Source organism: Pediculus humanus, genomic scaffold (genome assembly GCF_000006295.1).
Source record: "Pediculus humanus corporis 1103172107574 genomic scaffold, whole genome shotgun sequence".
In the NCBI taxonomy this organism is placed as follows: Eukaryota; Metazoa; Arthropoda; class Insecta; order Psocodea; family Pediculidae; genus Pediculus; species Pediculus humanus.
The window spans coordinates 535,489-556,638 of NW_002987189.1; the positions used below are offsets into that span (position 1 = coordinate 535,489).

A 21,150-nucleotide genomic window follows, 5' to 3' on the forward strand; every position below is an offset into this window, starting at 1 on the left:
CGGCGGTTTTTCCTAATGCATTTTCTAATAGTGAAGATTTAAACCGCGAACAATGACACGTGTCCACACGGTTCACTTATTTTTGAACCACGCGTTCGAACCTTTTTCAAACGGTACAAAAACAAGCAGAAGACTTTATAGATTATTCGTAATAAGATCGAAGAAAGAAAAAAAAATAAAAGAAAATAACATTTTTCAATAAAAAAAAAAAATTTTTTTTTCTTTACATTTTCTCTTTCTCTCTCCCTTTTTCTCTCTCTCTCTCTCTTTCCCTTCTCACCTCCCCTCCCCCCCATTGCTAAAATCGATACTACGAATCGATTCGAACAAACACTTCTGTGTCGATTCAATATATATATATATATAGAAAATTACACATTTTAACACATTTTCTTTTCTTTTTCAACAGCACAATCATCATGTGCACACGCACGCACACACACACACGATGACGTCACTCGTTTCACTCCATCAAAAATCTATAAATAAATAAATAAATAAAACAAATTTTTTTTTTTTTTTTTTTTAAATACTGTCCGAAGTATTATTGATTTTTTTCGAAAGAAATCTCCCCTCCAACTCCCTTCTACTTCTCCAAAAAAAAAAAAAAAGTTTCGAATAATAATAATAATAATAATAATACAAATTCAATTTTTTATTCATTTTTCCTGTGTTTCAACAACAACGACTTGGGAAGGAGGAGGGGGGTTTAATAGAAAAAAAAAAAAAAAACGAACCGTAAAGCACGTAAAGATCTTTCTCGAAATAAACCAGAAACAAGCCTAATTACCACTAGTCGACGAGCTTTTTTTTTTTTTTTTTTTTTTTTTTAATTTAATTACCTCTTAATTACGATGTTTGAATTTACCAGGGGGGGAGAAGGGTAGAAACGAAAAGAGAGATAGATAGAGAGAGAGAAAGAAAGAGAGAGGAAAAAAAAAAACTCATCTAATTTTAAATTTACCTATTTTTTTTTTTTTTTTTTTTCAACGATTGATGAGAGCACTTTAACCCCATTTTAATTATTATTATTATTTTTTTTTTCGATATTAATAATAATAATGATAATAACATCATCAAACGAAATTTTTCTTTTTCTTTGTATCTTTCTTTCTCTCTCTCCAGGAATCTCGATAAACGAAAAATAACTTTGGGAAATTTTTTTTCCCCCTCACTCTCTCTTCCTTTCCCCTTCCCCCCTCTCATTTTCCGTTACCTATGACGAAAAAAAAAAAAATCATTATTTACATAAATTGTCAAGTGATTTACAATTTTCCGACTCGTATATCTCTTTGTTCTGATAAAGACATTTTCAAATCACTTTTCTCTATTTTTTTTCCTTTCCTTTCCTTCTTTTTCTCTTTTTTTCCTCTTCAAAAACACTCGCAAAAAAAAAAAAAAAAAAAAACAAAAATAAATGTTCTGGAAATGAGATATGAAGTAATAGCGGGGGGAATGGGAAAGAGGGAAGGATGGAAAGGGGGAGGAAAGAGAGTATAAAAAAAAACAAAATAAAATTAGCAATAGAATAGAATAGAATAAGAAAATCGAGATAAAAACTAAAAGGAAAAAGGAAAGAAAAATTTTCCGATACTATTTAGTCGAATATTGAAATATCCTTTGTGACGTATTTAAGCTCACGGCAACAAGTCGATTTGTTTATTTATTTTCATACAAAATAAAATTCGTTGTTATTCTTCGCAATGACAACTTATAATCACGAATTTTTTTTTTTTTTTTTTACAATCGATCGAATAATTTTAACTTTATTTTCGATTTATCGATCGATCTATCGATCTATCAACTCTCGTTATTAATTTAAAAAACCAACATAAAAACCAACATTGTTACACAGTTTTGTATTTAAATTAAAATTTAACGTTCGCCTCATATATATTTTACGACTGGAAATTAAATAAAAAAAAGAAAAAAGAAAAAAATTTTTTTTAAAGAGTAATAAAAAATAATTTAAACGACGTGAGAAAAAATAATAAAAAAAAAAAAAAAAATGAAAAAAAAATGAAACGAACATAATTCCTCAGTACTATTCCTTATTAAAAAATAATTTTTCTTTTTTCTCTCTCTCTCTCTTTCTTTCTTCCCAAGACTTTTCCTTTATAAATAATTTACCGATTAAGAATTTTAAAAAAAATTCAAAGTTTTAAATAATTTAACGAGTTAAGTAAAGTTATGACAGCTTTCCCGATTACGCAAACTTTTTTTTCTTCAAAAAAAAAAAAAAAAAAGAAAAATTTTGTAAAAAGCAGTGCTCCCTCCTCCCCATTTCTCTCCCCATTCCCCATCATTATTATTATTATTTAATAAGTTTTTTTTCCAGAGGAGAAGAAAAAACGTAATTTAAAAAAAAAACTAAACCAAATCCAAAATATCCATCTTAACTTGCTCCTCAACCCTTTTGATATATCGAGTAAAAAAAAGAGTAAAAAGGAAAAAATAAAGTGAAAAATTTTCCTTTCTGAACGTGAAAAACAACGACTCGAAAAAGAAACATTCTAAAAGATTCTTTTTTTTTTTTTGCTGCTTTTTACGTAAAAAAAAAAAAGAAAAAAAAGAAACAACGACTCCGTGTGTGAATTCCGTTAAAAGCTTTGGAGACGAAATAAAAATAAATACAAAAAAAAAAAAAAAAAAAGTTTTGAGTTTATGTGAGGTTTAAGAACGGGGAGAGGAGGGGAGATGGGAGGTTGGGGTGGGGGACCACAAACAAAAAATATCCTTAATAATTTATTACGCGATAAATTAAATATATATATATATATTCGCACAAGCAAGGAAAAAGAAAATTTTCTTTCTAAGAGTTTAGTAAGCGTTTTGCAAAAAAAAAATTTTACAAACTGAAAATATAGAAAGAAAAAAACAAAAACATTACAATCATCATCATCATCATCATCATCATCAACATCAACATCATCATCAACAACAACAACAACAACCGTCGGATGGCCAAAGAGTAAAGGAAAAAAAAAAAAAAAAACACACAATGGACGACGCATCACAATTGAAAACGTGGTTTATTAAATAATTACACGGAATTTTTTTTCCCCCTCCCCTCTTTTTTATTATTATTATCATCATTATCATCATCATCATTTACTTTTTTCCCATCGTAAACAATCGAAAAGGGAATCATTTTACAAAAGGAAAAAAAAAACAATCGGTTCATTTATCGATCCAAAGTTATCGATTACAATGATTCACTCACTTCATACTACAAACAAACGAGACCATGAAAAACAAAAACAAAAACAAAAACAAAGGAAAACTCTCTAGAAAACAGTGGAAAAACTTTTCCACATTTTATGAAAAAAAAAAAAAAAGGGGGGGGGGGCACAACAGAATCAAAACCAAAAAAAAATATCGATTTTCATTCGATTTTAAAATATCGAAATACCTTTTAATTAAATTTCTTTTACACTTTGATTAGTTACCGCGGATGAGTGAGAAGACATTTTGAATTTCCCCCCTTCCCCCTCTCCCTCTCCCCCGCCCCCATTTTCTTTCCTTCCTTCCTTCTTTACTTTCTTCTTTTAATTAATAAAAAAAAAAAAAAAAAAAAAAAAAAAACAAATTTTTTACGTGCACGCACGCACTCATTCATTCATTCATTCCGATCGATTTCACATTTAAACAAATTCTCATCATCCTCATCATTCACGTCATCATCATGACGTCATCGTCATCATCATCCCGTGCAATTCACATTCATCACATTTAAGTTAAATAACTACAACACGTCGTCACAACCACCATCTTACACGTTATTATTTCTTTTTTTTTTTAATACAAACAATAAATTTAAAAAAATCCATTTTTATCTTTAATGGACGGCCATGTTTAAACAAAAAAAAAATTTTTTACTTCATAAATAATTACAATTTTTTGCTAAGGATAAAATTTATTTACTCTAATCGATACCTATCAATAATAATCTATGTAGAACGATAAATAAAATTTTATTTATATGGGTCAAATATAAAAGAATCCGATTCGTCGGATAACACTAAAAAAAAAAACTTCTTCTTCTTCTTTTCCCGTTTGAAAACAAAACAATTCAAACATTGGGATTTTGGGTTAGAGAAAACAAAACAAAACAAAAACAAAAACACAAAAACAAAATATTTACGTTTTCACACACACACACACAAACGCTAACCCCTAACCCCTCTCCCCCGCAACCTAATACCACCACGATAATAATAATAATAATAATAATATTTTTTGTAATGCGTGAAATGGTATCGTTTGAAAAATAATCGATTTATCGAACGACATGTTTTATCGATTATTATTTTGTAATTATCACGATTAAAAAAAAAAAATAATTTTGAATCGATTTTCGCGTTTCCCCCCACTCCACTCCGCCCCCACCTAAATTAATTATTTTTTTACCACACATTTTTACGACAACTTTTGACATTTTACGAAAATAAAAAAAAGGAAGGAAGGAAGGAAAACGAAAGGGGAGAAAGGGGAAAAGGGGAATTCACTTGAAACATAATAATAATAAATAAATAAATCACTTAATAATTACGAAATAATAATAATAATAATAATAATAATAATAATAATAATAATAATCTTTAGATTTGGTTACGATAATAATAATAACAATAATAATAATAACCCTTTCTTTATTAATAATAAAGCATTAATTTATTTCATTTAAGAGAATGAAAAAAAACAAATAAAGGATTTAACGATGAATAATAATAATAACAATAATAACAATAACAATGACGATGATGATGATGATGATGATGATGAAAATAAAAGCTAAGCAAAATAATTTTTTCAATATTTCTTTTTTTTTTTTTTTTTTTTTTAATGCAAAACTGATTTAATTCATAACTTTTCCATAATCGAAAACTCAGAAAAAATAAGTTGTACATAATTTTTCTTATTTATTTATTAATTTATTTTCATTTTTAAAATAATAATAATAATAATGATAATAAGGAAAAACAATAAAGAAAATTTTTAAACTTTGTGTGTGCGATTTGTGATGCTTTTTATATTAATTAAAATAAAATTGGTACAAAGAGAAGCAGGAGAGAGGAGGAAGAGGAGGAGGAGAAAATCCTTATCCCCTCTTTTCCCTCCCTCCCCCTCCCCCTAACGTTTCCCAGTTTAATTAATTTGCATGACAGTCGTGTTAAAAACACCCACAATCATAATGAAAATAACATCGTTAACGAAAAATAAATAAATTTTTTTTTTTACATAGATGATGATGATGATGATGATGATGATGATGATGATGATGATGATAATAATAAGTAAAACAACGTTCGATATTATATATATGTACGTTTTTTCATAAAAATTTCGTTCCAATTTTTTTCCGTTTTGTTTCGTTTTAAACTTTAATCATTATTATTATTATTATTATTAAAAACAATTATCGATTTATTGATTTTTTTTTTTTTTTGAATCATCAAAATTAAACATTGTGTTCTTTTGTTTTGTTTTTTCTTTAACTGTTTATTAACAAAATTATTTATTTATTTAAAAAAAAAAAAAAAAAATTTTTTTTTATTAAAGAAACGATAAAAATTAATGAAAATATGTAAACGATTTCTTTTCTTTTTTTTTTTACCGGATGAAAAACGATCGTTCGATCGATCGATTTAATTTTAATTAATTATTCATTAATTAATTAAAAAATATTTTAACGGAATTTAATTTTTAAAAAAAATATGAAAAAATTAATCGGGTATTCCCCCCGCCCAAAAAATTTTAAAGAAAAAAAATGGGCCAGCCACGAGTAACTCGTACATTTCGATAGGGGGGGGGAGAAGAAGAAATTTTCTTTTCTTTTTTTTTAAGGGGGGCAGGGGGCGATTATCGGTTAAAAAATTGATGCTGTCACGTTGTAGTCTTTCTCAATTAAAATATATATATATAAAAAATTAAAAAAGAAAAGCCTTTCAATAATATTTAAACATTTTCTTTTCTTTTTTGTATTCTGAATTTTCTCTGGCACCTTTCTTGCTATTAAAAATTATTTTACAATTATTATTATTATTATTATTATTATTATCGTTTGTATTATTGATTTTTTTTAAAAAAAATTATTTATAAACAATTTTCAACATTTTTTAGTAGTAAAAAAAAACCATTTTGGTTTGGCATTAAATTATTTTCAAAATGAATTCTACAAAAACAAACAATTTAAAGCATAATTATTATTATTATTATTAAAAAATAAATTAATTAAATAAACAATCGTTTTGGTTTTGTTTAATAATAATTATAATAAAATTTTTTTTTTTTTTTTTTTTTTTTTTTAAATAAAAAGGAAACAAATTTATTAAATGTATCGATCGATTTTACTTCTGAGTCAAAATTTATTTAAAACAAAAAATTTTATGAAATATTTGATGATAAATTTTAATAATAATTATAAAAACATGGCCAACTGACTTTCTCTTTTTTTTTTTTTTTTCTAATAAATTTTTGACAAACAATTGTAAAGTTAAAATAATAATAATAATAATAATAATAATAATAATAATTGAGATTTAATGGGAAAACAATAATTTTACATTAATAATCATTCAATATTTCCATAATGTCTGTTGATATTTTTTTAATCGTAAAATAAATCACATGAGACATATTGTTTAGTAATAATAATAATAATTCATATTCGAATAATGACAAAAGAAAATGTGAATAGAAAAACATTTTTAAAAAATTAAAATTAATAAATTAAGAGGTAAACTTTAAATTATTATTATATGATGTGGTAAATTAAAAACTAAACTAAAATTTTAATAAAAAATTTTAAACTGTAATTAGTGATTTGGAAGAGTGAACAAATAAAAAGAATGAGTCGATACACACACACACACACACACACACATACACACACACATAAACACACACATGTTTGTATATATGTAAAAGGTGAAGTAGAATATTTAGATAAAAAACTTTAAGGAATTCATATTGTAGAAGAAAAACTAAAAAGATGGCACATATTTTCATATGTAAAAATATCGAACAATGACAAAACTAATTGAAAATTATCGAAGAAAACCGTTAAACTTTTTTTTTTTCTCTCTTTTTTTTTTTTTTACTATTATTTAAATTATTTAAATACTAAAATGAAAGACTAAAAAGTTAAAAAACTAAAATTCACATTTAAAGAAAAAGAATCGTTTGTTTTTCATTAAATCGAATATAAATATTATTAATTGATTATTGTTTAAAATTTAAAAAAAATTTTTAATTTTTACTATTCGATAAACAATAATTTTCATTTGGCCAAAAAAAAAAAAAATAAAATAAATAGAAACTTATTAATGTTTTCCCTTGTTGGAAATTATTAAAAAAAAAAAAAAATGGAAAAATTATAAATAAAAAGTTTAAATAATATCGATGATGGTGTGATTAAAAAGCGACCATAATGTAAAATTCAAATTTTTAATCGTAGTAAAATAAATATTGCACTGAATTAATAAATGATAAATTACCATCATTAATATTTGCAATATTATTATAATGTCTGCTCTACCCCCCCCCCCTCCCACCACTCCCTACTGTAAAAACATTTTAAATTTTTGAAAAAAAAAAAAAAAAAAAACTCTCGAGTAGTATGTAAAGAATTTTTTTTTTATGTCAATTATTCAGCCTTAAAATATTTTTTTACTCAATTTGCATGATTTGAAAAAAAAAGAGAAGAATTCTAATATTTGAAATTTTTATAATATTTTCATAAATTCAAAATGTTTAAATTGTAAAAATTGTAAAGATGTTTAACTGTAATGAAAATTTAAACTCAAAAACCAAAAAAAATTAGTCGAGCTTTTTTGAAAATTTTCATTTAATGAGTACCTCATATAATATAATTTCATTATTTTTTAATTCGATACATTTTAGTAAACCATGAAATATTCCAAAATAGACAAATTTATTTTAATTAATTGGAAAAAAGAAGGCTTTTCTTTCCTCAATACCTGGATAGGTATGTTTAAAAGATAATGCAAGTATGAAAACCTAATAATTTCTTAATGTATAAATTTTTTATACATATTTTAAGAGGTTTTAACAAAAACTAACTAACACATCTTGACAGCATCAATATGAATTGTTTTTAATAAACATTTAACTCAATTTTTTTTTTTTTTAAATATAAGTAAAATGTATAGAAATTGAGTCAATTTATTGTAGAAACCGGTGTACAAAATGTTGGGGGGATTTCTTGGCAAAAAGGGGGGTTAAAGAAAAAACAATGCAACACAATTTAAAATAATAAAAACCGGTCAACTTGAGCATTAAGGTTTTTTACAAAAAAAAAATTTAAAAATTAATATTAGTTTTTTTATATGAGACTCATTGTTGTACTCACCTCACCACTTTCAGCCGCAGGAGAATTTTCAACAATATCATATATAATTGGCGGCAATCCGGCCGTACCCAATAAAGAAAATCCCAAACCAGAATTTTCACTTGTTCTCCTAAGTACAACAGATAATTCTTCCGCCATTTTTTTTTTACATACAATTATAAAAATAAAACGATTGAAATAATTTTTTTACGCTCTAAAACGAAACACCTTGTTTATTTCTATCGCGTACCATTATTCAGCATGCATTACAAATGAATAAAAAAAAAAAAAAAAAAAAAAAAATTTTTTTTTTTTTTTTCTCGATCGATCGTTAATTTCTTACATTTAATTTTTTTTTCCATTTCGTATAAAAATAAATTTTATAAAAAAATAATAATAATAATATTTTAACACGCGTTTTTTACAAATTATTATATTGAAACCTTACTCGTTGATTATTTAACTCGTTTGATTTCTATGAACGTCAACGAAAGGTAACTCAACCATAAGTAATTCTTCCATAGAGGACCTTGCTTCTTGGGTCACGTGACTTTCAAAATTATCGTCTGCTTTACTTAGAATAATTGGTCGTTCTGATTTTTGTGATACGTTATATTAATAGAAAAAATTCTTTTCTTTTCTTTTTTTTTTAAAGAAATTTTTATTTTCATTATAAATTACAATAAATAATTTATATTTTAGTGATTTCGATCGTTTTTAGTGACACGATTAAATATATCGGCAACCATTTTTTTTTATTTAAAAAAAATTAAATGAGAAAACAAACTGTTGGCAAATTAATTTTTTTTTCACTTTTAAAGTTATTTTGCTTGAGCAAAACTTTTAATTTTTTTTATTAATGCAACAAATAATTGTTTTTATGTATTTACAAACTAATAATGGCTTCATTTTTAAAATAAATGTATCAATATTTAATACCTGTGTACTCCTTTGTTTTTTTTCTCATAACATTAATTTGTCATCTTCGAATTAAATTTTTAACAATAAAAAAATTATATTTTAAATGTATCATTTTGAATATATATTTATATTTTAAATATTTTATTAACCTGCAAATACATCAGATCTTTTATACCATTTAATGAATCAGCTTAATAATTCATATCGAGCAGGACATAATTACATTTTTTTAATATTTCAATACATATTACAACTTTTCTCCAAAATTTTTAACTTAACAAATAAAAAAAAAAAAAAAAATTATATACCTTTGGTTATAACTTCTAGGCATTAAGTTTTAATTAACTTATAATAAAGTTTGGCTTAATGGCAACACTTTTGCTATTTATACAACATTTTCTTAACCAAACATAAATTCTTTTGATAAAATCAAAAAAAAAAACGAAAAAAAAACATCATGACCGAATATTACAAAAAAATTCATTTGTTAAAATTAATTACTCTTGCATTAACATACACTTTTCACAATTAATAAATATATATAACTAAACATTTTTATCTTGACTCTGCCTTGTGTTTGGGCGGTTTGAAACCCCCCGCTTTGAACTTTTTAACTTTATTGTCTGATTTTTTCGAACCAGCTTGAAATGCTTTCCAACTGTTCACTCTGCCCTCTCTAGATTCCTAAAAAATGTTGATGTAAATGTAAAATTAATAATGAAATAAAATTTTATTAATAATCATGTCGAATTGATAAATTGAAACATACTTCAAAATTTTTTTGCCATTCTTTTTCCATGCTCGCCTTTGTTTCCTCTTCGATTTCCTTTTCTCTTTTTCTTTTTCTCTCTTGCATGTCTCTTTCTTCTATATCTCTTTTTTTTCTTTCTAAATCGGCAAATAATTTCATTGTCATGACATAAACAGCATGTTTATATTTACTCTAAAAAAAAAAAAAAAATTAAATAATTTCTCTGTGAATAAACTTTAAAATAATGAGGGTAATTCAATCTGTAGGATTCACATACAGGTTCATCTTCTTCGACTTTTGTACATTTCCCTTCTTTTTTCAATTTTTTTTTTTTATCAGCTATCATCATATCAGTGCGAACTTTTGCTTCTTCTATTATGTCTAAACATTTTTGTCTAGTTTCTTGAGTTTCTAACGTTTTCCACGCTTTATTTATAACTAAAAAACAAAAGAAAATTGAGCACGTATAAACGGTGAAAATTTTAAGGGAAATTTATTTATTTCAACATACTTTCAAAAGCAGCCTGAGCTCTTTCAGCATCATCCTGATTTTTATCTGGATGAACTAATATCGATAAACGTTTATATTTTTTTTGGCTTCCTCTGATGACGTTTCAGGTTCTATTTGCAAAACTTCGAAAGGATTTAAATTAAAATAAGTTGATCCTGGTCTTAGCAACCGGTCAATCTGTTGTTTAGGAGTCAAAACGGAATCTCGTTTCTCGATTTCTTTCACCTGTAATTATTAACAGAAAAATAAATCGCATCGTTTTCACGCGATACAATTTTACGTAAAACTCTCACGTTTGCTCATAATAATAATTAAAATTAACTTACTTCCGAGTAAAATTCATTAAAATCTCTGTCGTTCATTTCTTTTTTATGTTCATCGTCCATCTTTCTTTTGTTTAATGAAATCACGCCATTTTTAATTTTTAACAAATTTTCAGTTGGCATTCTGATTTTTATTTTGTTTTGTTTTTTTTTTTACTATGGCGCTTTGTTTATATTATTTAACAGTTAAATTTATTTATATATTGAATTAATAAATAAGTACCATGAAATATATTATTTAAAATTTATTTTTCATCCTTATCATTTAATGTCGATTAAATTTTAAATTCAGGTAATTTTAAAAAATAAATAGCATTGATTAACGTCGAATTTTCTGAGAAAAAAAATTTGCCTGTCTCATTTAACTTGACCTAAATAATAAAACCAAGTTAATTATTTACAAAAAGCATATAAACATCAATAAATTATGTACATTTTAATTATTGATTTTTTAATTGTTAAAAAACCTTCTTTGATATTATAAAATTAATATAAATTAACGATTATTTACAAAAATTTGTGACATGCTTTATAAGTTAATAGTATATAAGGCATAACAAAATTTTTTATCGAACATTGTGTAATAATTTATTATTATTATTATTAGTTTTTTTTTTATATATAGTAATGACATTTTACATTAAATTATTTAATTATACAATTTTTTCAAGTATTTAGCTATAATTATTTTGCGAAATTAATAATAAAAAAAAAAAAAAAAGCATTATCGGCAGTGTTACAACCAATTATGGCAACTAAATTTAATAAGTTTACTAATTTTTTTTTTTTTTTTTTTTTTTTTTTCGGTAATACATTCTTATTTCCAGCATTATGACGATGACGACAACATTACTTTAAGTAATATTTCTTATTAATTTTTATATCGATTTTTTATACATACATAACATCACAATATAAAAACATTTTTTTTTTACAAAAAGAAAAACGTACGGTAAATTCAAAAAAAAAGAAAATTTGGATGCTTTTTTCATTAAATAAATAGGAAGCCAGTAATTTTTTTTTTTAATAAACTTATCACAATAACGATTAATCAATATGTTTGTTAAATAACAAATTTTTAAAAAAAATAAATTTTTTTTTTTTTTAAACTGCACCCAAGGAAATGGATTATTACACTTTGAATTTTTTTTTTTTTTAAGTTAAATAATTAAATTCATGATTTGAAACACTTTTCCCGTTTAAAATAGGCACAAAATTGATAACTTATTCATTAATGAGCTTTTTATTTTATTATTATTTACTGAGAGAAATTTATTTAAGAAGAAAAAAATTTTACGATAACAAATTTCATGCGACAATCAAGCTATTCGAATGTGTTCTGACAAACAAACAATCGAACGAAAAAATTAAAGTTATTTTAAATTTGATTATTATTATTACTATTATTATTATTAATTTATGTTAATCTAAAACAAATTAAAATTTTTTTTATTTATAATTGTGTGTAATTAATCTTACCTGAATTTAAAGAGAGAGAGAGAGAGAAAAAAATATATTTTATTTTAACCTTTGTGTAACATTAGCTAAAGCAACGGAAAATGCTTGTAAAACTGAAAATGGATACTGAAAATCTAACGTGTAAGCATTTCCATCGATTCTACCAAACTGCATCACCTAAAAATAAAAGGAAAAGAAATAAATTTTAAAAAAGGAAATTAAAATAATGTTGTAATTGATTTTCTCTCTCTTTCTTTCTCTCTCTCTCTCTCTGTCACTCTCTCTCTCTCTCTCTCCGTCTCTCTCTCTCTCTCTCTCTCTCTCTCTATTTCTATCTCTCTCTCTATTTGTCTCTCTCTGTCTCTTTCTCTCTCTCTCTGTCTCTCTCTGTCTCTTTCTCTCTCTCTCTCTCTCTCTCTCTCTCTCTCTCTCTCTCTCTCTCTATCAATACCTGTTTTCCTTTGAATTCAATTTGAAAATTTTTAGCAGATTCTTGTGTAACTCTTCCACCAAAATCTAACTGATAAACTTGAGAATTTTCATTCCACATGGGTGCTTTATTATGCATAACCAATTCTCGAACCTTCGGAGTCGTATTACCATCTCGAACTTTTCCTCTTTTTAACTGGAAATTTTTTTTTTTTTTTTTTTTTAAAAAACGAACTCAAATAGAGGAAAATTCAATCGGGAAATTTTTTTTTTTATATTACTTTTTGCCTAAGCTGTGCTTTTTGAAATGTTTCCAAATCTTTAAAATGACTGCTGCTGGTAAATGCTTCGTCACCGGAAAAACCATTATCATCATCCGAACTTTCCGCTTTTGATTTTGCTCTTCTTCTTCTTAAAAGAGGAGAATTTAAAAGATGTTTTCTAAAAATAATAATAATAATAATATTAATTCTATTCGTTTGTGTTTAATAATTTTTGTTTAAAAATAATAATTTTACCGTATCGGCGAAGAACTTTGATTTCGTTTTTTCTTTGACATGGCTGGTGTCACCGGTTGACTCCTTGGTAGTCTTGAAGGTGTTACTGGAAGAGACTCGATTGCATTTCCCAATAAACTACTTGTAGAGTTTTCTTTAAAAGATTCAATTTTTTCATCATCCCCTAAATCCAATTTATTATTTTTATATTCGTTTTTCGGTGTTGCCGTTTCAACAGACGCATTCTCATCCTTTTTATTAAAGTCTTTTAATTTTTCATCACAGGTATTATTTTTTTTAGTCAATAACATTTCTCCAGAATCTAAACTTTTACTTTTACCACATGTTTTAAAACCGGATTTTCCATCCAATTCTTTTTCCGATGAATTTTTCTTTCTCGAACCTCCAACTAGTATAAGTCTTTTGGGAGAATCTTTTTGTAATAGTTTTAGTGATAGTTCACACGGTACCAATCCTACATCTACGTTGTCTAAATAACCCATAGAACAACTTCTATTCATTTTATCAATTAATATTTCCGTGTCGTCATCAATAAATTTCAAATTATCAACGTCTGATTTTTCTTTTTCCGTTAGATATTTTCCTAAAGCATTTTTCATTTTTTGAATATTTTGAGCTGTAACATCTAAAGATGATGATTGATCTGGAAATTCTCTGTCATTTTTAACATTACTTGCTATAATATTTACTGGAGATTGATTGGTTTGAATTTTATTTACGTTTGAAGTTCCTTGTTTATTTAAAAAACTTGTTTCCGTATTTTCCGATCGACCTTTGACACTCAGACGTTTTTTACTTTCGATATCTTCTATTTTAAAATTTTCACAAAAATTAATTACGTCATTTAAATTTAAATCGGTATAATTTCTTTCCGTGTTATCTTTTTCCAGTAAATTCTTTTCTTTGCTACCGTCAATTATTTCTTCTCCATCGGAGCTCTTATTTTGATATGTATTTAATTTATTAGTTTCATTTACAATTGTGGACGGTGGAAATTTGGAGGCAGTGACACTAACATCTAAATGAGCAATGTTATTTGGTTCTGTCGTAGAAGTACTCGGTTTTTGATTGTTTATTTTATTTTCCGGAAAAACTGATTTTTCTTCGCCACTTTCGTGAGTTCCCCCGCCGACGTCTTTAATATTTTTAGAATTCATTAATGCTTTTCTAAGTTCCGATTGTTCTCTCAACATAGACGGATTAGTGTAGACAAATCTAGGAGACCTTATGAAATTATTTCCGTCTGTTATGTTTAAAATCGAATTTAAAAATCTTGATCGATGCTCATCTCGTCTGGGAGTCATGGGAGCTATAGGAATAGCTCCACTTAATCCTCCGGTTGTGATAGACGAATAATTTGTTTCCATCAATGAGGTTCTTTCTTCTTCTTCGTCTTCTGAAAAAACTTTCGGATTGAAAGATGGATCGGGAGCATGAAGAATATCGTCACTTAATTCAGTCATTATCAAACTCATCTGAAAAATTTGACTGCCATTAGCTTTTCTTCAGGATTTCTTCATTTTTAGTGACATTATGCAACGCATACCTGTCTAGGCTGAAGATGTAAAAGGGATGTTTTGTAAGTAACCTGTCCTAGATTTGCAGGAACACAGTCAGCTAGCCCGTGAATTTTAAATTTCGTACCCCAAATATTTGAAGTAACTTCTACTAATCTTGCATCCTAAGAATTTATTGAATATAAATACTTTTTAATAATTAATTAATTTATTAATTTACTATTTGTTACCTCAGGTAATGTATCTACATAAGTTAAATCATCTTCCTGATCGGCGACACTTTTTCTTCTTTTTCTTCTTCTCCTCTGAGCTCTTGGCGATCCACTACATCCATCTTCTTTTTCTGTGTCTGACGTATCACTTCCCCTAGCCGTAACTTTAACATTTGTGTAAGAGGTATCTTTATGTTCATCTACAATAAAAGAAACTTGTTAGTTTCAATTAAAGAAAGCAATTTATCGGCCATTTAAATTTATAACATGAAAATAAATGCATTACTATCAGCTTGAGGATCGAAAATTACAAATTCTGGACGAATTTTACTAGTTCTTTTGCCTTTTAAAAGTGGCACTAAACCTCCCAAATACTCTAAATAAAGCGTGTAGCAAGCCCCAGAACTCATATGTTCATCATCATGTCTAATCATGGTACAATGAAGTCTAGTACCATTGACTGGAGCTCGACTGACGAATTCCCTTAAACCCTTTGATTCTGGGACACAGCACTGAAAACGCAGAATTTTATGTAAAAATGATTTTGAAGAGATGATCTTAGTTTTAAAAGTCATTTAAAGAAAAATTATTAACCCTAATAGTTTGAGCAAATAAATTTCCTATTAAATGTTTAATTCTCGGGGGTAAAGGTAAGCTTTGAACTGAGGATTCTCCTAAAGGTAGAGCCGATGCAACTTTAAGTCTACTCAAAAGTTGTAATGATGCTACTCTCCTTGACACCCATGCTATATGAACTACACCGCCTGTAGCTACAAACAATCGTTTGTCATTATGTCCCCAGGTAAGAGCAGTAACCGGACTCTAAAAAATAAATAAATAATTTAATTTCAAATTTTTTTTACTCTATAATTCCTATTTTCACTTACTTGAGAGTAAGGAATTAGAGTAGAATACAATAATTCTCCTGTATCGGTGTAACATTTAAGTATATTGACGTAATCATTATTATCGGTATGATTAGCTACTCCAGCAACTGCCAGAAGTTGTCTACTGTTTGCCCATTCCATGCAGAGAGGACCCCCTAAGCCAGTATTAAATTGTATTGGAGACACATCATCATAACTTTTCATTAGAAAAATATAACCAGTGGATAAAGAAACAGCTAATACTAAGTTACTATTGTCTAAAATCAACAATAAAATTATCAAAAATTTAATTTTCCATGAAATTACATCAAGTTATTTTAAAGTTCTGCAAGTAATATTTTCACCATTTTCATTATCATCTCCTTCTTCCATTTTAAACTTCTCACAAGACCAAGCCATTGATGTAACAGGAGCTTGAGCTAAAGAAACTTGAGCAACCATTGCTCCATGAACATCCATAACTACTAATCCTCCTTGAGAAGTTCCAAAGTAAACTTGAAGATCATCTGGAGTCCATATACCACATGTGATTGTACTATCCAAACTTAACATTGAAGACCAATATCTTTGTCCAGCTACGGAACCGACGAGAACAAATCCATCCTTAAAAAATAAATGTCAATTTTATGAGATTTTTCTTTGCTTTAAAAATCTTTTTGATTTTTAAAAAAATTGTTTTTTCACCTGATAACATATAAGAGCCATTCTACCATCGTGAGACCATGCAAAATGCGTTACAGGTGTATTCCTATCATTAATCAATTCAATACTCCACCTTCCTTCGTATTTAATCCAGACAAAAATAATTCCCGACGAATCGCAAGATGCTAATTTCTGATACGGTTCATTCCATTTTACTAAAATCACCTGGAAATGAAATGATAATTGTCCAAAAAAAAAAAAAAAAGTGTCACAAGTAAATATTTAAAGTTTTATAATAACTTACTTCTGATCTGTGTCCACGAAGATTATAATTTGTTCTGAGTGGATATTCAACGGTTTTTTTACAATGAGATGTTGTAAAAGTAACACCGACAATTCCTCTAACATGTCCAGTTGCTAACCATCCCTCTTGATAATAATTCGTCCTGTTTAATTTCCAACCTTCATCCTGGAAAACAAAAAAATCCGTTATAATTTCACACGGCAAGGAATTTTCTAATTATTTTCAAATTTTTTTTTTTTTTACCTCGGGTAATTCATCGGGTACTTTACCCATCCATGTTAAAGAAAGTATAGCACAATCACATTTTGCATTTGAATTCCTTTCAAAATGTAAATGCATTGCTTTTTAAATAATATTCGAATAACGGATTTTTAATAAAATTTCTTACAAAAAGAACTATAGGTTGTCGTATAAATTTATAAAAAAAAACTCATTTTACAAAAATTATTTTTTTCGATTGAAATAAAAAAAAATTAAATTGTTAATTATGTAACTTTTATATTTTTCATCAAGTCCATAAAAAGATAAAAATTCAAAAACCGCGAAAATAAAATTTCATTCAAAAGTTTCTCAAATAAATTCATTTCAAAACTTTAACCGTCGACTTTTTTTTTTTTTTTTTAAATTAAAAGTAAAAATTATACTTAACAAAACGTTTATATTGAAAAATTTATTGTTGTAATATTTCACTGCAATTGTATGTTTCGATTAGAATTTTTTTTTCGAATTCATTGCGCAAATTCTTCTAGAAAATATTGATTATGAAGAATACCAACTTAGCCAACGCCTTTCCTTCAAATATTAGATTATATTTGAAAATTCAAAACTGCCAACCGAAAAAAAGTTACCATTAAAATCCAAAATTTCTCCATTTATTTTAATTTTATTTCAAAAATGTTTAATTTTTACTATTTTTCATTTTATTATTTTATTTTTATAAATAAAATAATAAATTTTTTAAATAATAATATATTACATGCCGTAGCTTTTTACATCCTTAACTTTAAAAACGTTCCCATTACTAAAATTTCTTTTACGATTACATAAACTATTAAAAAGACGTTTATTTTCGTCAATAATACATAACAAAATTATTAATTTACATATTATTTAAGATATTGTAAAAATTAACGTAATATTTTATCGAAAATAAGAAAATAATAACTTTTTTTTTTCGTTATAATCTATAACATAGCTTAACTTCATACATAAAAAAATTTAAATGTTGGCAAAACTGTATTTGATATACACATAAATATTTTTAAATTTAATTTAACAGAAAAAATATTACCAGTAAAATAATTATAACAATTTGTGAGATGAAAATTATTAATTATTAATTTACATATCGGTTTTTACTTTATTGTTACAGTATTCTATTTAAAATAAAAATGAATTATGGAAACCGTTAAATTCAGTATTAAAAATTTATTTAAATATGTATTATTGACATACCTGATTTATATTAATTAAAAATCACCACTCTATTCAATTTCCTTGCAGTAAAACAAATATGACAAATGTTGTAATTGGGGGTGGAATAAGCGGTTTGTCTACCGCTTATTATTTATCTAAGATAATAAAAGACAAAATAAAAATTTTTGAATCGTCACACAGAGTTGGCGGTTGGATAAAATCAACAAAAAATAATAACGGAACGATATTTGAACAAGGCCCAAGAACTTTAAGATGTGGCGGATTAGCTGCTGATAATACTCTCGATCTTATTAACGAATTAGGATTATCCTCCGAGATCAAACCAGTTCATCGTAATAGCATAAGTGGTAAAAATCGAATGATATATTTGAATAATCAATTGATATCGTTACCCAATTCTTGGCTTTCCTTATTTAAAATAAATCCACCATTTATCAAACCGTTTTTATTTGCAATAATTAAAGATTTGTCGACTTCTAAAAAAGTTGTACACGATGAAAGTATTTACGATTTCGTTTCCCGAAGATTTGGAAAAGACTATGCTGATATCCCGTTGAGTGCTATGATTTGTGGAATATTCGCAGGAGATGCCAAAGAGATAAGTGTCAAAGCATTGATGAATAGTTTGTTTGAAAAAGAACAAAAATATGGTAGCGTCATTGGTGGAATGCTTCTGTCTCTAAAAGATAATTATTTTGAGAAAAAAAATTTTAATAGAGTGGGAATTAATAAAAAAAAATCAAAAATATGGTCGGTTTGGACATTGGAAAACGGTTTAGAAACATTACCCATTTATTTAAATAATTATTTAAAAAATCGACCAAACATTGACATTCGTTTAAATTCAAAATGTTCTGAAATCAAATTTAAAAATGGTGAAGTTGTTTTAAAATATAATGATAAAACAATTAATGCAAAACATTTATATTCATGTTTGCCGAGTAAAGATTTAGCTGACATTTTAAATGATGATGAACACATTTATTTAAAAAAAGAACTTTCATCGATTCCATTTGTAAGCGTGGCTGTTGTTAATTTAGAATACAATGGAGATTTGATTGAGAAAAAAGGTTTCGGTTTATTAGTACCGCCAAATCAAAACTTACCAATATTAGGCATCATTTTCGATTCTTGTATCTTTTCGCAGGTACATATATGACATCATCATCATCAAATTTTTTTTACCTCTTCTTAAAAAATCTAATTAAAAATTTTTTTTTGTAATTTTAGAATAATAATAAAACAGTTATAACTGTTATGATGGGGGGAAAATGGTTTGAACATTATTTTGGAAAAAATTCAAACGATGATGATAAATTTTTAAATGTCGCATTGAAACAAGTTAACGATATACTAAAAATAAATGAAAATCCTCTCGATTATAAAATAACAATTATGAATGAATGCATTCCACAATACATTGTCGGTTAGTATATCAATATAAATTTAAATAATATTAAATTATATTTTTACATGTTTATACATACATACAAACTTTTAATGTTTTGTTTTGGTTTTATACAGAGATACTATTTCTAATAATACATTTATTTTAAATATCTAATTTATCTACTTACAAACTACAACGATTCATATTTTAAATGTTTTTTAATACACACGATAAGTTTTTTGTCGATAAATAAGACACAACTATAAATAATTCAAGTCTTTAAATTATATTTATCCATTTATATATATATAAAAAAAAAGCATTTTTGAATTAATAACTATCCAATAAAAGTATGTAAATCAAGTTTTACACTTATTTTATTTAAAGCTAACTATTTCACATTTTTAATGATGTTTATTTGAAATAATAATGATAATCGAGGGATTTTAATAAATGTTTAAATATCACCAAAAGAGTTAAAAAAAAAAAAAATTTTAGGTTACATATAAATCACAAGATTAAAAGAGTTATAAATACAAATAATATTTTATTTACCTTTTGTCTGTTGTGTTTCCATAATTAAATTTTAAAAAATTAAAACTATTTAACTTTAAAACACAATTTCTTTTCCAGGTCATTTTGAAAAAATAAAAAAAATAAGAAATTACATACTGGAAAAAAATTTACCGTTGACACTTATTGGTAATTCATATGATGGAGTCGGAGTTAATGATTCAATTTATTCTGCTAAAATCAACGTCGATAACGTTCATAATCGTTAAAACAATAAAAAACCGTTAGATAAAATTTTTAATTAAAACTTTTTTAAAATTAAGAGGACGGAGAGAGTAGTAGTAGTAGTAGTAGTAAATGTATAATAATAATAATAATATTATTTATCATTTATTTTTTATCGAGTATTTATATATTAATTTCCCTGACAATCAATACTATTTTCTTTTTAATCCTGCTTTTATATAATATTAATAATAAATTTAAATTTTTTAATAAAATATCAATTCATTCTATTGTTTACGACGTTATCGATAACAAAAATAATAATAATAATAATGATTAAATTTGTGAATGTGTGTAAAAATTTCCACCTCTCCACGTGTATTTATAAAAATAATAATAAATAATATTTTATATATATATATATATATATATATATAAACTTTGATTTTGCACAAAAAAAAAAAAAAAACAAAAATAAAATTTTAAATAATAAAATAATAATAATGATAATGATAATAATGATTAAAATATTACAATTATTACAAAAAGCACCACAAAAAAAAAAAATAATTACATAATTTATGTTAATAAAAAAATAAAATAAAAAAGACAGAAAACTTTGTATTTACACATATATTATCAAACGTGACGTCATTTATACGGTCATACGTGACGTCATTCAGACGTTTAATTATTATCATCATTATCAATATAAATATATTTATATTTATATATGTATAAATAAATAAATAAATACTC

The 21,150-nt window shown here is 25.6% G+C and overlaps 4 protein-coding genes across 4 annotated transcripts; 1 reads left to right on the forward strand and 3 right to left on the reverse strand.

Moving 5' to 3' along the window:
• Positions 1-7,901: 7,901 nt before the first annotated feature.
• Positions 7,902-8,512, reverse strand: Phum_PHUM221280 (uncharacterized protein; the record flags this gene model as incomplete). The annotated part of the gene is made up of 2 exons (XM_002425767.1): positions 7,902-7,982; positions 8,375-8,512. The coding sequence occupies 2 exons, from the start codon at positions 8,510-8,512 to the stop codon at positions 7,902-7,904; spliced, it is 219 nt and encodes a 72-aa protein (XP_002425812.1).
• A 1,317-nt stretch (positions 8,513-9,829) lies between these two features.
• On the reverse strand, positions 9,830-10,922 carry Phum_PHUM221290 (uncharacterized protein; the record flags this gene model as incomplete). Its single annotated transcript, XM_002425768.1, has 6 exons — positions 9,830-9,958; positions 10,044-10,217; positions 10,303-10,463; positions 10,537-10,570; positions 10,606-10,761; positions 10,863-10,922. The coding sequence occupies 6 exons, from the start codon at positions 10,920-10,922 to the stop codon at positions 9,830-9,832; spliced, it is 714 nt and encodes a 237-aa protein (XP_002425813.1).
• A 1,455-nt stretch (positions 10,923-12,377) lies between these two features.
• Phum_PHUM221300 (uncharacterized protein) lies at positions 12,378-17,165 on the reverse strand (the record flags this gene model as incomplete). The annotated part of the gene is made up of 13 exons (XM_002425769.1): positions 12,378-12,494; positions 12,769-12,942; positions 13,028-13,187; positions 13,265-14,739; positions 14,811-14,945; positions 15,012-15,193; positions 15,280-15,505; positions 15,588-15,815; positions 15,881-16,137; positions 16,225-16,483; positions 16,565-16,747; positions 16,827-16,991; positions 17,070-17,165. 13 exons carry the CDS (start codon positions 17,163-17,165, stop codon positions 12,378-12,380), a joined length of 3,657 nt encoding a protein of 1,218 aa, XP_002425814.1.
• A 1,174-nt stretch (positions 17,166-18,339) lies between these two features.
• Positions 18,340-20,435, forward strand: Phum_PHUM221310 (protoporphyrinogen oxidase, putative; the record flags this gene model as incomplete). Its single annotated transcript, XM_002425770.1, has 3 exons — positions 18,340-19,410; positions 19,494-19,689; positions 20,287-20,435. The coding sequence occupies 3 exons, from the start codon at positions 18,340-18,342 to the stop codon at positions 20,433-20,435; spliced, it is 1,416 nt and encodes a 471-aa protein (XP_002425815.1).
• Positions 20,436-21,150: the final 715 nt, after the last annotated feature.